Source organism: Rhinopithecus roxellana, chromosome 1 (genome assembly GCF_007565055.1).
Source record: "Rhinopithecus roxellana isolate Shanxi Qingling chromosome 1, ASM756505v1, whole genome shotgun sequence".
NCBI lineage: Eukaryota > Metazoa > Chordata > Mammalia > Primates > Cercopithecidae > Rhinopithecus > Rhinopithecus roxellana.
In genome coordinates, this window is record NC_044549.1 from 119,360,779 (window position 1) to 119,378,997 (window position 18,219).

Consider the following 18,219-nt stretch of genomic DNA (forward strand, 5'->3'; position numbering starts at 1 on the left):
GACTTACATTGATGAACCATTGAATCTAATTTGGGTATGGTGGGAAGAGAGAAAGTGAAGGGAAAAGAATAGTGAAAAAGTGTCAGGGTCATTGAATGGTTGGAACAAATTTAGTACAGTAAGTGAGCTAAAACGATTGTTGAAATAGTCTAGAGTGTGACACTTAATATTTAGATAATTTAGGTAGTTTAATTGGAAATGACAAAGTTTAGAAAGACTAGAATCAATAGTGGAGACTACTAGTAGCTCACAGGGACTTCTCTGGTTTCTTGATTGAACATAGCTATGTGCATTTCCATTGACTTCTGAACCACTATCAGTAAGTTTCATCTTAGTGGGAGTCCTTAGGCTGTCCCTTTCTCCAAATTTTGCCATTAAATTTCTGGCTGACTGGCCACTTTGTTGCTTGCTCCAGCTAATATCCTGTACACGTACCAGTCTTCTGTACTTGCTTCCCAATGTAACCTCTTTGTATTCAATAGGATCCTTGGGCAGGGATTTTTCCATGCTGTAAAGTAACTCCCCTTCAGTGGGGCAGCAGAGCTTCCAGTCCACATAGCCTGCTTGCCTATCCAGGGTTCAACTTCTGAGCCACAGAACTGGACTGCAAGACAAAGGTGGATAAAAGCAGTCTCTCTTCTTACTGAGATTTATGTAGACTTTCTAGAATAAATATTTCCCAACAGTATGCTCTTTGGCCAATTTCTAGAGATTATTTTTATAATTTTATCCAGTTTTATCGCTGCCTTTTTGGTGGTGAGTGAATATACCAAGACCCACAAATACCCATTCTCAAAGTACCATCTGAACAAAATGATTTTGAAGTAAAATTTACTTGTTCAAAAATTTCGGGAAACTTTACATACTAAAAATTATTCTTGATTTGACTTTTTATAGTCTACAAAATATGAAAATTATTAAGAAGTTATCTTTTTTTTTTTTTTTTTTGACAGAGTCTCACTGTGTCACCCAGGCTGGAGGGCAGTGGCGTGATCTCGGTTCACTGCAAACTCCACCTCCCAGGTTCATGCCATTCTCCTGCCTCAGCCTCCCAAGTAGCTGGGACTACAGGCACCAGCCACCATGCCTGGCTCATTTTTTTGTATTTCTAGTAGAGACGGGGTTTTACCATGTTAGCCAGGATGGTCTGAAGTTACCTAATTCTTAATACCAGTTTTAAGTGGAATTTACAACTAGAACAGTGATGCTGGACTGATCACCTGTACTTGCTTGACTATTGATGTAGCTGAACTCTTGGCTAGATAAAAGAAGGGGCTTCCTCTTTCCTCTTCAATGGCCCATTTCTGAATATTCCAAACTCAGAGACTCGGGGACCACAGCAAGGATATTGAACAGCTTTTATTTTGCTCAAGTAAATATTACACGATAAATTCAGAGTATTATTATGAAAACACTGATTAGACACTATTTGCTTATTTTGCACAACCGACCATGAACTTTGATGTTTACCACAAAGGACGTTACTAAACTAGCTTCCAGTTAGTACACTGAAATTCAAAGTCATGCTCATAACTGTTAATGAAAGAGGATTCAAAGCAACACCACCACCACTGAAGTATTTTTAGTTATATAAAATTGGAACTACCAGGCATGTGGCTCATGATCAGTGTAATTCTAATCTCACAGATATCCTCTGTTGGGGGAAAAGGTAAGTTGAAAACAGACCTGAATATTTAGTTCCTTTTTCAGATACATTTATCCGTTTTTGTGTGTATGCTTACATATTTTTTAATGAATAAATAGCTGAAAATATTTTAAGTTATTTATAATGTTAATCTATTTTATGGAAATACTTTCTAACATGCAATTAGCAGGAAAATAGAATAAAATTAGTTCTCTTCATCCTCTAAGTTACAAAGGTAAATGGCCGCCAAATAGAGAATGTAAAGAGGAATTAAATGAGGGAAAATCTGCTATAATCACAGTGGCAAGGTGAACTATTAGTGTAATTCTGCATAAACTCTGCAGTGCCACTAACTAGAAAAATCATTCTCAAAAAGATTTGGCCACCTTCAAAATGCTTTTAGGATTTTATTTTCCTAAATTTGATCATTTAAATTTTAAAGGTCTTTAAAGTGGAGGAATTCCCATTCAATCTAATTATCATTCAACAGAGAGAAATATATTTCACTGAAACAATAGAAAATATCACTTATATATAAACCAGTGAACTGTCAAGAAATTGCTCCTTCTGAGCTCTTAAATATCGAGAATGAAGTAATGTATCACCTCTTTAGTAATATTACAAACTGCTTCCTACGATATTTTATAAATAGTCCCATTTTATTACATGTTGAAATTAAGACCACCATATCACATGAATTGCAAACAAAATCTCTACCAAGGTCTAGGATACTAATTAAACTATGTGTGTACATGGAGTTTCGATCATTATGCTTTACTCTTTGATTTCCAGAAGGTTTTTACTTTACTGTTTTGCTGATTCCTAATGTTTACAGACCTTTGAAGTTTTATTTGAACAGTTTCTCGTCTGTCCTGACATAAGAGAACAATATGAACAATAAAATTCTTTCCTTGAAATATTTGCCCTTAGAAGTGTTGCAAAGCATTATTTCTATTGGTTTGAAATTCATTTTATTTTGTTTTCACTTTTAGTGCTGAGTTGTAATCACAGGAGTGCGACTGTATGAGTGTATTTGATTTTTCTTAAGTCTGTGTTTATGGTATTCATTAAGTGGCTTATACACTTATTACAAATGGCATTACAAGGGGATTTCTAAACAGGGGGAAAGCAGAGGAAGATGAGTGAAAAATATGAGAGAAATATACAGAATTTTGACAATTCCTAACCCTGCCCCCACCAAAAAAATGTTCAAGCTTCAATCCAGTCTCTGGGAGAAACTTCAGTGACATTCTATCTAAAGGTTGCCTAGATGTTAAATGATCTGTAAGTGTGTGTTAGTTACACTGTCGTTTAGACGTCTATTGAGAGCCCTGCCAAACAGCAAAAACAACACACTGAAGCAACACATTTGTATACATAGAAAACTGCATGCTTCCAGTAGCAAAATATTTATCAAGCAATATGTTGTGCTGGAAGAAAATGACAACCCCAACCACACCTCACTGCAACTTACCATAGCGTCCCAAAGAAAAGCAAAATGTAACAGGCAAATAAATTGCAAGACTATATATAGGTGACTGTGTGTGTGTGTGTGTGTATAAACAGTCATACATTACTTAATGATAGGGGCACGTTCTGAGAAGTTCATCCTTAGGCGATTTCTTTCTTATTCAAACATTATAGAGTGTACTTACACAAACCTAGGTTGTATAGCCTACTACCTAACTAGGTCATATGGTAGAGCCTGTCGCTCCTAGGCTGCAAACCTGTACAGCATGTTACAGTACTGAATACTGTGGGTAATTGTAGCACCATTGTAAGTATATGTTTATCTAAATATAGAAAAAATATGATAAAAATACAGTATGAAACATTACAAATGGCACACTTGTATATGGCTCTTACCATGAATAGGGTGTGCAGGACTGAAAGTTGCTCTCAGCAAGTCATTACATGAGTGGTGAGTGAATATGACAGCTTAGAACACTACCATAGACTACTGGAGGTGGAATAAACACAGTATACTTAGGCAAGACTAATTTATTTTATTAATTAATTAATTTATTTAAATAGTTTTGGCGGGAGCCGGTGGTTTTTGGTTACATGGATAAGTTCTTTCGTGCTAATTACTGAGTTTTTGATACATCCAGGATAGACTAAATTTATTTTAAAACTTTTCTTCGATAATAAATTAACCTTAGTTTATATTAACCTTTTTACTTCATCAACTTTAATTTTTTTGTCTTTTGTGATAATATTTAGCTTAAAAAACATTGTAGAGATGTACAAAAGATTTTTTATTTCTATTGTTCTATAAGCTTTTATCTTTTAAATATTTTACTTATTTATTCACTTTTAAAACCTTTTGTTAAAAACAGACACAAACACACACATTAACCTTGGCCTACAAAGGATCAAGATCATCAGTATCACTGTCTTCTTCCTCCACTCTTGTCCCACTAGAAGGTCTTCAGGGCAGTAACGCACATGGAGCTGTCCTCTCCTGTGATAACAAAGGTTTCTTCTGGAATAGTTCCTGAAGGACCTGAGGAAAAATTAACTGTTTTACAGTTAATTTTTTAATGAATAGAAGTGAACTATAAAATACTGATAACAATTATAGTATATGAAATACATCAACCAGTAACACTTCTATATTATCATCATCAGGTATTACGTACTGCACAAAATTGTGTGTGGTATATTTTTATGTGACTGACAATGCTGTAGGTTTGTTTACACCAGCAGTGCCACAAACATGTGAGTAATATATTGCACTGCAATGTTATGATGGCTATTAGGTGATAGGAATTTTTCAGCTACGCTATAATCTTATGGATCCCCTGTCATATAAGCAATCAGTCATTGACCAAAATGTCAATATGTGTTGAATAACTGTATGACTGTGTGTGTGTGTGTGTGTGTGTGTGTGTGTATAAAATGTGTGTGTGTGTATATATATCCCAGAAGAAATATATTCATAATATTCTACCAGAATGTTGAGACAAGAAAAATTATTTTCTACTTTTGAAGTGGGTGGTTGTGTAAAGGAGGCTTGCAAAAAGACATTAACACTCCTAGCTAGCACCATTGTAGATATGCACAATGAATATTTGATGAATGTCATAGAGTTAGTTCTGGAAAACCAAGCTATTCTGGATAACAAAGAATACGTAGGTGCAAATGTATGAAAATAAACTACTGTAATTTTGGAGGAGTGAAGGATAATCGAAAGAGTTATGATAGGTTAATACTATCAAGACAGGAATCTTTCCCTCAATACCTTTACCAAAACTATCTAATGTCAAATTTTAAACAGATAATCAATTTCAGGTTTCACAAGGTGAAAATATTTCAAATATTGTGCAACATTAAACATTACTTGTAGATAGATGAGAAAGAGAAATTTCTCTTGATTTGTCAGCTTAATTTCTACACACTTCTTCCAAATAAGGTGAAAAATAAAATTATTCCTTATGCAGCAGTACTATATTGCAAAAATATCTTGAGATAAAAACAAACAGCAGTATAATATTGAGGAAATATCTTGAACTTACTTACTCAAAGGTAAAGTATATACTTTACTTACTCAAAGATATATATACTTACTCAAAGATAAAGTATATCAAACCCATAGAATGTACAATATCAAGAGTGAGCCCTAACATAAACTATGGACTTTGGGTGATAATTATATTGATGGTGAGGGAGGTTATCCATGTGGCAAAGAAGAGGAAGTGGTATGTAGGAAATCTCTGTACCTTCCACTCAATTTTGCTGTGAAAAACCTGTAAATAAAAAATAAAGTCTACTAAAAAATATGTGTGTATATATATATGTATGTGTACAAAAAAAGTCAAAAAGTATGAAGATTTCACTCATTTTCTACATTGTTTTAATATATCTTGCACCATAGTGCGTATGGATGCATATATACATATACACAGTAGTCCTTTAGTATCCTGAAGAAATTGGTTCCAGGACTCTACTCACCCCCAGTAGATACCAAAATCCATGGATACTCAAGTCTCTCAGAGAGAATGGTGTAGTATTTGTATATAATCTGTGCATATCCTCCCATACAATTTATTTTATTTTATGTGTTTTTGTTTGTTTGTTTGTTTGTTTGTTTGTTTGTTTGTTTTTTGAGGTGGAGTCTTGCTCTGTCACCTCCAGGCTGGAGTTTAGTGGCATGATCTCAGCTCACTGCAACCTCCTCCTCCCAGGTTCAAGTGATTCTTCTGCCTCAGCCTCCTGAGTAGCTGGGATTACAGGAGCACACCACCACACCAGGCCAAATTTTGTATTTTTAGTAGAGATGGGGTTTTGCCATGTTGGTCAGGCTGGTCTCAAACTCCTGACCTCAAGTGATCCCTCCGCGTCAGCCTCCCAAAGTGCTGGGATTACAGGCATGAGCTACCACACCCAGCCCTCTCATACAATTTAAGTAATTTAAGTAATCTCTAGATTATTTAAAATACCTAATACAATGTAAATGCTATACAACAAAGGAAATAGCAATGATCTTTCTCCTGAGAAACATTTATGAGAGTTAAGAGAGAAATAGATATATGAAGATGTTCTTTTTCCCTAAAATAGTTTATAAACATAAAATATTTTATTATAAAAACCAAAATACAAGTATACACATATAAATACAAATATACAAATACATATTTGTATATATAACATTTACCAGAGTTTAGCTCTAAATTTATCTTGATTGAGTTGTTCTTAGTGATTTTCTTATAATCTCTAAATTATTTCCACTGAAACTATATTAACTTTGTAACCAGAAAATATTCAAAATGATATTAGTAAACAAAAAACAAAACTACCTATGCAACATCTTTACTGCACCAGAAAAAAAAATAGGACAGAGTTTCTGGTGGAGATATCTATGACGGTCGATGAGAATAGAGAAAAGAAGTAAGTTGAGAGCTAAAAGCAACCTTATCACTCCTCTACTGTATACTATGCAGATAAGGAAGATTTGCTACTCTTATACTCTGCTTCATTCTTAAATTGTGGTGTGAGGGTTTTCTTCTTGAAAACATTACAGGAGAGTTCATATTTCATATCACTCCAAAATATAAATTTTATATGCATTAACAATGACCTCCTCAAATACTACTGTACTCTTAATTAGTGATGTTTTTTCATTCCTAATTTGTACACTTGAAAGCATTTAAGCCAAAGGCATTTAAGCTAAATGAAAGAAAAAAACTGTAAATGAGATGATTAAAATATAATCTACTGATTTATTTATGTAGCTTATTATGTAATTCTAGTTTTGTTTTATTTTCCCAGCAACATTTTGTGATTTTCCAAAAATAAAACATGGAATTCTATATGATGAAGAAAAACATAAGCCATTTTCCCAAGTTCCTACAGGGGAAGTTTTCTATTACTCCTGTGAATATAATTTTGTGTCTCTGTCAAAATCTTTTTGGACTCGCATAACATGCACGGAAGAAGGATGGTCACCAACACCAAAGTGTCTCAGTGAGTAAATGCCTTGTTCATTAAATGGGTGTCATTCAGTGAATAAAGAAGGATGTGCCAGACAAGATCATAAGGTCTTGATAATCACAGGGGCAGTGACCAGAGGAGTTGCAAAGATGGGAGATGTAGTCCTCCTATTTTGAGATGCCTCCTATGAGAATCAATGAAGAATAAATATGTCAACTGTCTTGCGTTACCTGGAAATGTTCTACATGTTGAAATATATTTATTATTTTAGACTGATGATTAATATATTTGACTGCTAATATTTCTTTACTAATATTCATTTGGCAGCAGCCTAATCGTAGTTTTCCTTTGAAATGCCATTTTTATACATATTCTGTTTTGAATTTACCATTCTTCTGCACATTGTAAGGAGGTTTCACATTTTCACTTTTATATTTCAATAAATCATTTATTTGGTAGTTCAAAGTGTAGCTATTAATACTCCAATAAATGTAGAGAGCAGACTCCAGTAATAACAGGTATATTAAAAGAGAAAACAATTGGGAGACAGATAGATGAGGCAACAAAGGAAATAGCAATGATCTTACTCCTAAGAAACATTTATGAGAGTTAAGAGAGAAATAGATATGTGAAGATGTTCTTTGTCCCTAAAATAGTTTATAAACATAAAATATTTTATTATAAAAACCATAGAGCAACAACATGAAATATTTTCTTCTATATATACATATAAAAGAAAAAAATATATTTCAGCATATATATATATATAGTAGCATGACTTAAAGTCTTTTGAAAACGTTTATATTTGATTTCAGCTTTGAAAGTTTTCCTTTAATTTTTTTTTTTTTATTTAGACAGAGTAAGACTCTGTCACCCAGGCTGGAGTACAGTGGTGCCATCTCGACTCACTGCTACCTCTGCTTTCTGGGTTCAAGTGATTCTCCTGTCTCAGCCTCCAGAGTAGCTGGAATTACAAGTGCGCACCACTACGCCCTCTAATTTTTGTATTTTTAGTAGAAACAGGGTTTCACCATGTTGGCCAGGCTGGTCTCAAACTCCTGACCTCAAGTGATCCACTCGCCTCAGCCTCCCAAAGTGCAGGGATTACCAGCATGAGCCACTTCACCCGATTTATTAAAATATTATAAAATGCAGTTGTACTTTTTCTTTGCTACTTCCATCTTGTATATTAATCCGTTTTTGGGTCCTTAGGACTGTGTTTCTTTCCTTTTGTGGAAAATGGTCATTCTGAATCTTCAGGACAAACACATCTGGAAGGAGATACTGTACAAATTATTTGCAACACAGGATACAGCCTTCAAAATAAGGAGAACAACATTTCATGTGTGGAACGGGGCTGGTCCGCTCCTCCCAAATGCAGGTCCACTAGTAAGTACAACGCTGTTCTCTCAGATGCTGTTATATATTACAAAGTTTAAAAAAAATAAATCTTTTTTTTTACAAATTAAATGTAAGTTAAATACAGGTTTTACCACATACTTCTATCATTATTCATTTGATTTTCAGTTCCAATTATGTCTAAGTGGATGTGCAATAACATAGTTTGCCTAACTATGTAAATCAAATGTATGTGATAAGTAAAAACATTAAACAAGAATACACCTTGAATATAATCCCTTGAAGTTTAAGTAATGCCTGTGTGTGGTTTATAGTGTCAGGTTAATTGACAAGAAATGGTTACAAAACTGAAGTATTAAAGTGAAAATAAATCAAATTCTAATTAAAATGTCTTATAAGTAAGACAGCATTTAATATGTATCTTTATTTAAATTCATATGCTTTATTGAATAAATCATCAATTCCTAAGTTTTAGAAAGTCCATACTTCTGAGACGTATGTTTATTTGTGAGCGGCTTAGCATTTGGAAAACGATTCTTTTGGAAACCTGTGGCATAAATGATGGCGCCTCCCAGTCCTGTGTGAACTCTTGTAATTCTTCATCTTTATAGCGCCTCAGTAATTGTTCTTCGCCCAGCCCAATACGATTCCGTCCTATGCTTGCACAGCTCAGTATTCAACTAAAAACACAAGGAGCCCCATGGAAACTTCTACAGCTCTTTCTCTTCATACCACTTTCTCTCTGCTACTATGGCCAGTAACTTCTGGCCACCGTAGTCTCCAAGACTGACCTTATTAGTCTCAACTAAAGAAGACCACTGAGTTCTTCCTGGGTTCTCCCTCACAGCACAGAGTCTAAGAAAGGCCTCCCAGCAAACAGATGGGGCTGTGTGCTATGGTAGTTTGGGGTTTTGAGGTTTTTTCATTTTCTTAGTTATCACGGTTGTGTGCTGGGAGATTTCCAGTGTTCTTGATATATATTTTGTACAGTTTTCTAATTTTTTTCCAGCTGGATGCTATGTTGATACCAGCTATTCCATCCTATCAGGAAATAGAATCCGTGGTATGCTTTTCAAAAGATGTTATGTTATCAAATATTATTCCACATCTTCAATACTTAATTTAAAACCTCTAGAGTAGGGCGCAGTGGTGTGTGCCTGTAGTCCCAGCCACTGGGAAGGCTGAAGCAGGAGGATCACTTGAGCCCAGGTGTTCAAGACTGCAGTGAGCTATGACTGCACCAGTGCATGCCAAACTGGGCAACAGAGTGAGACCCTGTCTTCACTAAATTTAAACTTCTAGAAAATTGAGTCTTCTTAAAACAGCTGAAACTGTGATAGTTTTTTGGTGAACAGTTAAATCATAGTATCTTTCTATTACTACAGGATTAAACATGATTAACACTTGCAAAAAAAAAAAAAAAAAAAAAAAAAAGAACAAATGTTATGAATACCAGAAAATTCCAGTGATTGAATAGGGTTCAGGATTTATAGGCTTCAGTGATGGCATAAATATTTCCATGCTCTCTCCATATCATGAACAAGCTCTCTTCAATTTGTGGGATGATGGCTATTGTCAGCCCAACAATTATATTTTAGAAGCTTGACAAATTAAGTTTGACCAGCTGTATCCCATACAAGCTGGCTCTCTCTTGTGTACAGTCTGTAAGACTTTGTTAGCCTTTGATTAAGTCTGTTGCTTTGTGACACAAAAAATATCCCGGGTTTAATTCATGTTTTCCCCGTCCAAGAACTAGAATAAGCCATACCTCCAATAAGTTCTGGTTCCATTCAGTGAGTAATGACATTCTGAAACTAAGTTGCCAAAATAAAGTTGCTTCAAAACTTAGCCCATTTTATTTAGTCTGACAAAGAACACATCTTCTTGTTCAAGTTCTCAGAATATTGCTACCTTTCCCTCTCTGCCTGTTGCTTATTCCAAAAGTATAAGACAACATGTTGAGGTTATAAGAGTAGATGGAGGAAGTCAGAATCTCCAAATTGAAAGAATTCAGCAGAACAGTCTATGTCCAAGGTTGAATGGTAGCTCAAGAACACCATGGAGAGTTAATAAAGTTTCAGGGCAACTAGACTCATAATGATAGGTGCATAGTCTGTTTTTTCATCTAAGGTAACATTTTGCAAGTTATGGTAATCTATGTTCCAGGGATTAGTACAGAGCCATCTTTGGGAGCCATTTTTCCTTCTACAACACCATGCAATAACCACATATGAATGAAGCAGCTGGGAAACCCTACATCAGCCAAGATCAATTATATTTATTTATTTATTTACTTAATTACTTACTTATTTCCTTATTATTTTATTTATTTGTTTATTTATTTTTGAGACAGAGTCTCACTATGTTGCTCAGGTTGGAGTCCAATGGTGTGATCTTGGCTCCCTGCAAATTCTGCCTCCAAGGTTCAAGCGATTCTTGTGCCTCAGCCTCCTGAGTAGTTGGGATTACAGACATGTGTCACCACACCCAGTTAATTTTTGTATTCTTAGTAGAGACAGGGTTTCACCAAGTTGGCCAGGCTGGTATCGAACTCCCAACCTCAGGTGATCTGCCAACCTCGGCCTCCCAAGTACTGATATTACAGGCATGAGCCACTGCACCCAGCCAGATCAATTATTTTCAATGGCATTTTGTTTTTACAATTAGATTTTTAAAAAGATGACAATCAATAAAGAATTGCCATCCAAAATATTGGAATAAAATACAGAGATTTAGGGATACAAGTTTTATGTAAGTGAAATGAGTCACATTCTAGTGGGATTTGCTCGAGTAAACTGCAATCAAACCATTAAAGTGCCAATAACAGTACATAAAGCTAGTCACTTTAAATAATATTTATGAGATTGTTAATTAGAAAATATTTCAATTGTTTTTTTGTGTGTATACTTGATTTATTCAGATTATTTACTCTGTCTTTAATGTCAATTATGTATTTTATGTAAGAATTAATATATACTTTTATAAACTAACCATTAATGAGAGATGATTAAATAAGAAAAATAAACACATATTCATATACATAATTATTTCTAATTGAATCAGAAGATACTCATAATGAGTTTTTATAAACATACTAGTGATAGAGTTGAGAATAATGGAAAGGTTCAAAAAACCTAGAAGATGGGTTTTTTAAAAAGTCTTTGATATTTAGTTACCCATTTGTAAAATTGGGATTAATTTGCTTTATAATTTCCCTCCCCTCCCCATACGAGTGAAATTGGCCAAAAGAAAGGGGCTACAGTCCCCATGCAAGTTTAAAACCCAGCAGGGCACTCATTAAATCTTAAATCTCCAAAAATGGTCTCCTTTGACTCCTTGTCTCACATCCAGGACACACTGATGCAAGGGGTAGACTTCCAAGGCCTTGGGTAGCTCCACTTCTGTGGCTTTGCAGGGTTCAGCCCCCAGGGCTGCTCTCATGGGCTGGCATTGAGTGCATGTGGCCTTTCCAGGTGCATAGTACAAGCTGTTGGCTTATCTACCATTCTGTGGTCTGGAGGAGAATAGCCCCCTATGCAAAGCTCCACTTGGCAGTGCCTCAGTGGTGACTTTGTATGGGAGTTCCAACCCCACATTTCCCTTCCACACTACCCTAGCAGAGGTTCTCCATGAGGACTCCGCCCCTGCAGACTTTTGCCTCGACATGCAGGAATTTCCATACAACCTCAGAAATCCAGGCAGAGGTTCCCACTTGGAACCAAAAAAAAGCTCAAAATCTTATCTTCTGTGCACCCACAGGCACAACACCATGTGGAAGCTGCCGAAGTTCAAGGTTTGCACCTTCTGAAAAAATGACATGAGCTGTATCTTGGCCCCATTTAGCCACAGCTGGAGCTGGAGCAGCTAGGACTCAGCAGGGCACCAGGTCCTGAGGCTGCACACAGCCGTAGGGCCCAGGCCCATGAAACTATTTTTCCTCCTAGGCCTGTGATGGGAAAGCCTCAAAGATCTCTGACATGCCCTAGAGTCATTTTCGCCATTGTCATAGGCTATTAACATTTGGCTCCTTGTTACTTATGCAAATTTCTGCAGCAGGCTTGAATTACTCCCCAGAATATTAGTTTTTCTCTTCTACTACGTGGTCAGGCTACAAATTTTGCAAATGTTTATATTCTGTCACTCTTGAATATTTTGCTGCTTAGAAATTTCCTACTCTAGTTACCCTAAATCATCTCTCTCAACTTCAAAGTTCCACAGATCTCTAAGGCAGGGGCAAATTGCCACTAATCTCTTTGCTACAGCATAGCAAGAGTGACCTTTGCTCCAGTTCCCAATGAGTTTCTCATCTCCATCTCAGACCACCTCGGCCTGGACTTCATTGTCCATATCACTATAAGCATTTTGGTCAAAACCGCTGAACAAGTCTCAAGGGGGTTCCAAACTTTCCCTCATCTTCCTGTCTTCTTCTGAGCCCCCTAAGCTGTTCCAACCTCTGCCTATTACCCAGTTCCAAAGTCACTTACACATTTTCAGGTATCTTCATAGCAGTGCCCACTGTACCAATTGACTATATTAGTCCATTCTCACACTGCTATAAAGAACTTCTCCAACCTGGGTAATGTATTAATAAAGTAGGTTTGGCCAGACATGGTGGCTCACACCTGTAATCCTAGCACTTTGGGAGACTAGGGCAGACGAATCACTTGAGGTCAGGAGTTTGAGACTAGCCTGGCCCACATGGTGAAACTCTGTCTTTACTAAAATATAAAAATTAGCTGGGCATGGTGGTGCACACCTGTAATCCCAGCTACTCAGGAGGATGAGGGAAGAGAATTGCTTGAGCTGGAGAGGCAGAGGCTGCCGTGAGCCGAGATAGTGCCACTGCACTGCAGTCTGGGCAACAAAGTGAGACTCTGTCTCAAAATAATAATAATAATAAATAAATAAAATAGGTTTAATTGACTCACAGTTCCACATGGCTGTGGCTTCAGAAAACTTACAATCATGGCAGAAGGGGAGGCAGGCACTTTCTTCACAAGGCAGCAGGAGAGAGACAAGTGAGTGAAGGAGGAACTTCCAAACACTTACAAAACCATCAGATCTTTTGAGAACTCACTCACTATCATGAGAACAGCATGGGGGAAGCCATCCCCATGATCCAACCACCCCCCACCATGTCTCTGCCTCAATACCTGGGGATCACAATTCAAGATAAGATGTGAGTGGGGACACAAAGCCTAACTATATCAGGTGGCAAGTATGTGCGATAAATGATGTGAATGCAAAAAAGAGTAATTTCAAGCGCTCCAGCTACCAGTATCTCCTCAGGCTTCTAATATCATTCCCTTCTTATATTTTGAATAGATTTGGAACAATTTAATGTAATTAAGTCAAAATAGCTGATATATTTTTTCAAGTTATGAGAAAAATATTGTACAGTATAGGTTGGTTCTACATGTCACTATTAGTTTATGTCTTATGGTCAATATTGGAAGTGTTCAGTCATTTTTTTTTTATTGTTTTCAGTCCGGTACTTTTTCTCTTCTTTTTCTGGATCGCCTCTCCTTATTTGTTGTTGTTTGTTGTATTCTAAAGGTCTCTGAAGCTCAGTTCAGCTTTCTGTTTTTAGTCTATTTTCAGACTGGGTAATTAATATTGCTCTGTATTGAAGTTCATGAATTTATTCATCTGTCAACTCCCAATGTATTATTAAGCCTATCAAGTGGTTGTTTTTTAATTCTTGTTTTACTATTTGGGTTTATAATTCCTACTGGACTTTTCAAAGCATCATCAATTTCAACATCTGTGTCTTCTTAAAGTTGTCTTCTGTTGTTAATAATTGTCTTTTCTATATTGAGGGTTTCCTGGTCCTTAATATGATGAGTAATTTTTAAATTTATTCTAGATATTTTAGGTGTCATATTGTGAGTACTGGATTGCAAAAAGTCTTATTTGGCAGCTTCCATTGCTGCCACGCTGGGTATAAGCCCAGGTTTCCCACTTGGCTTCTGCTGACATCATGGGAAAAGGGAGAGGTGTCTTGTTACTTGACCATGTAGATGAAAGTTTAGGTTCCACAGTTGACCTCTGTTTATCTGGGAGTGTGGAGGGTGGTCATTGGCTTCTTAGGACCTTTCCTACAGTATGTAAGTTATTGGTAAAAATTCTTTTCCTGGGCTTTTGGGTATAGAAAGTAGGCTCTTCTGGGGATTTTCTTTTTTTATCTGAACCTCATTTTAATACTGGGTTGCAGTCTTCTCCAGTGTCCTAACCAGGATACACAGGAGTCCAAAAGAAAACCCACATGACCCTGCTGTGTCATTCCTTGAGTCCTGAAGTCTCTAGCTAGATCAAAGGCTCTATATCTTTCAGAGTCTTCTTATGTTCTTTTCTGTTTTTTTTGTTGTTGTTGTTGTTGTTTTTTTTTACATTGTGTCCAAAATTCGAGGTGTACTTAGCATAAGGAAAAGGTAGAAAAGTTCGTTCCTCATTTTGCCGATACCAGCAATTTTCTTTTACCTTCTATTAATTTGTATTGTTTAATTGTTTAAATTTTTCAAGGAATTAATTTTTCAAGGAATTAATGTTTCTTTTGTAAGGCAAATGAAAATAAAGAATGAAATGACTATGGACCCAATAAACTCCAAAGAATGTTGAATTTAAAATAAGAAACTTTGTGTTTGTCATAGCTTTCTATCTGTTTAGCATGTACTCATTTAGAAAAACATTTCTTAATCCTGGAATACTACGAGGTGTCATCTTTGTTAATGCTGTATGTGTTCATTCAGTGAGGAGAAAATAACTTAAAATATAACTTTCAGTTTGTAGGATACATTTTACTCCAGGAATCATTTCATTCAGCACAAATCACAAAAGCCCTGATAGAATATGAAGTGCCTAGTTTGTATTTGCCTTATTTGAACTTGCATTTTTATTTGCTCTCCCAGTAAATCAAATGATGTTTTTTTTAGTTTCTGCAGAAAAATGTGGGCCCCCTCCACCTATTGATAATGGAGACATTACTTCATTCCCGTTGTCAGTATATGCTCCAGGTTCGTCAGTTGAGTATCAATGCCAGAACTTGTATAAACTTGAAGGTAATAATCATATAACATGTAGAAATGGACAATGGTCAGAACCACCAAAATGTTTAGGTAAGTACTTTAGTATTCTCATGGGTTCTGGAAAAATCAATGTGATGAGTCTGATATTTCATTGTTTATAATAGAATTTTCACAGATTAACAAACAAGCATTCTGCTGAATGCTTGCCTACCAAACGTTTATATAATGGAATGTAAAGTTTAGAAATTTTTCTCTTTATATTTATGTTTTATTTTAAAACATTTCGTTGATAAATAAAAAGAATATATATTCATGTTCTACAACACATTGTTTGATAAATTTATGAAGCAATGATTACTACAAATTAATTAACACATTCATCACCACCTATGGTTACCATTGTGTGTAAATGTGTGTGTGTGTGTGAGATAAGGACTCTTAAAACCTGCTTTCTCTTCAAATTTCAAGTGAATAATACCATATTATTAGCTATTAATGTCATTACATTTCTTTATTTGATTCCCAGTTCTTGTTCATCTTATTACTGAAAGTTTGGATTCTTTCACCAAAATCATAATCAAACAGAAACAGCAATGATAGGTTCTAAAATACAACTATCTTAATATAGCAATTGATGTTATGAATCTGGTAATAACATTAAATTATCATCCATTAAACACAGTACCTCATTTTTTACATCGTTTACCATTTTAACTTTACTTAAATCTATATTATATTTTTACAGCAATGGTTTGGAAAGGATTTAGAGAAATAATTCCTCAACCATCATATAACATTCTACTTGAAAACCTGTCTATGAGTCTATGAAGATTTGCATACTACTTAATGTTTTATGTTCATTTTTTTCTACTTTCAGATCCATGTGTAATATCACCAGAAATTATGGAAAAATATAATATAAAATTAAAGTGGACAAACCAACAAAAGCTTTATTCAAAAACAGGTGACATAGTTGAATTTGATTGTAAATATGGATATCATCCAACAAAATCTCATTCATTTCGAGCAGTGTGTCAGGATGGAAAACTGATATATCCCAGTTGTGAAGAAAAATAGAATAAATGGCATTACTATTAGTAAAATGCACATATTTTTCTGCATTTATTATTAAATCTTTTTAATTTCATTTTTCAAGTACTGTTTTACTCATTTTTATTCATAAATAAAATTTTGTGTTGATGTGTGAAAATGCAATTATAATCTGAGATGTGTCACAATGGTGAGCACTATCTTCACCAAATCTAAGTAACAACCTAGGAATTGTCTTTTTTTTTTTTTTCCTTTTTAAAAAAATTGACAATAACTGTATATATTCATGGGGTACATAGTAATGTTTCCATATATATAATGTGTAATGGTCAGTTAGGGTAATTAGTATATCCATTATCTCAAACACTTATCATTTCTTTGGGTTGGGAGCATTAAATATTCTCCTTCCAGCTATTTGGTACTCCACAGTATATTATTGGTAACTGAAGGAATTATATCTAAATGTTACCCCCACATATCTTGAAATGTCAGTTCCTAACAGTCACAGCCTGGGAGTTCATGTTAGCCTTCTTTCAGAGCGTGCAACTATATATATCCACATAACTAATCAAAATAATACATGTTTTGGTGAGAATTAGCATCTGCAATGGTTAGTTTTATGTGTCAACTTGGCTAGGTTATCAAGCCCAATTATTTAATCAAATGTTAATCTAAGTGTTTCTGTGAAGAAAGTATTTTATAGATGGAGTTAATAACATCTACAATAAGTTGACTTTAAGTAAAGATTATCCTTGATAACGTGGGTGGGTCACATTCAATCAATCGAAGCAGTAAGAGTCAGAACTTAGGCTTCCAAAGAAGAAGAAATTCTACCTCAAGACTGTAACATTGACCCTTGTCTGAGTTTCTAGTCTATTCGCCTATGAATTTTGGACTTGCTTATGCCCACAAGTCAAGTAAACCAATTGCATAAAAAAACCTCTCTCTATCTCATCTATCTACATACATCTCACACCATACATTCTGTTTCTCTGGGAAACACTAATACATCATCTTACCACTTAATTTTTTTTAACCAATTAAAATCTCTCACTATCTTCCTAGGATTTGTATCACTTAATATTCACTAGAGAGGCTAGTTTGACCAATTATAAAATTCTCATTTAACAAGAACAACTAAGACCAAGTGAAGAAAAAACTTTTCCAAAGTATGACTATAAGCTGGTAATTGAATTTACTACCAAATTACAAACCATTTATTTTAAAGAATCTGTGGTTAAAATTAACCTAGCAGGCACCAATATTTTTCTGTTTTGCAAAATGGACCACATATTTAATGTTATTTCTCTAGTATTCATGGTCATCTGATCTCTCAAACCTGGCGCTTGGAAGGTAGGATCTGTTAATGAAGGGTCAGAGTGAAGGAGCACCATAACTTAACCTGTATCTTCCCAAGTCTCCATCAGAACCTTTGTCACACATGAAGCCAAATATTTTGGTTCAAATATTTCTCTCAGTATTGCTGGGTTAAATTGTTCATTTTCTTTACTTTCCACCATGAGATGTTTTAATTTCACCAAACGTGTTAGCAGCAACCAAGAAATTGTATTTCTACTAACTTCTCCATCATATTGTATCTTATTCTAAATATATTTTTTTCACAAATTCTGGAGTCAAAGTCATATAATCCAGACTCCACTCTTACGATTCATCCCAGATAATCTTCCTCAGAGGATTTTCCCTTCA

General features: G+C 35.2%; 1 protein-coding gene across 1 annotated transcript; it reads left to right on the plus strand.

Moving 5' to 3' along the window:
- The first annotated feature begins 1,468 nt into the window (after window positions 1-1,468).
- CFHR2 (complement factor H related 2) lies at window positions 1,469-16,677 on the plus strand. Its single transcript, XM_010355219.2, has 5 exons — window positions 1,469-1,669; window positions 6,917-7,111; window positions 8,291-8,467; window positions 15,370-15,552; window positions 16,340-16,677. The coding sequence occupies exons 1-5, from the start codon at window positions 1,612-1,614 to the stop codon at window positions 16,537-16,539; spliced, it is 813 nt and encodes a 270-aa protein (XP_010353521.1). The 5' UTR covers window positions 1,469-1,611; the 3' UTR covers window positions 16,540-16,677.
- Window positions 16,678-18,219: the final 1,542 nt, after the last annotated feature.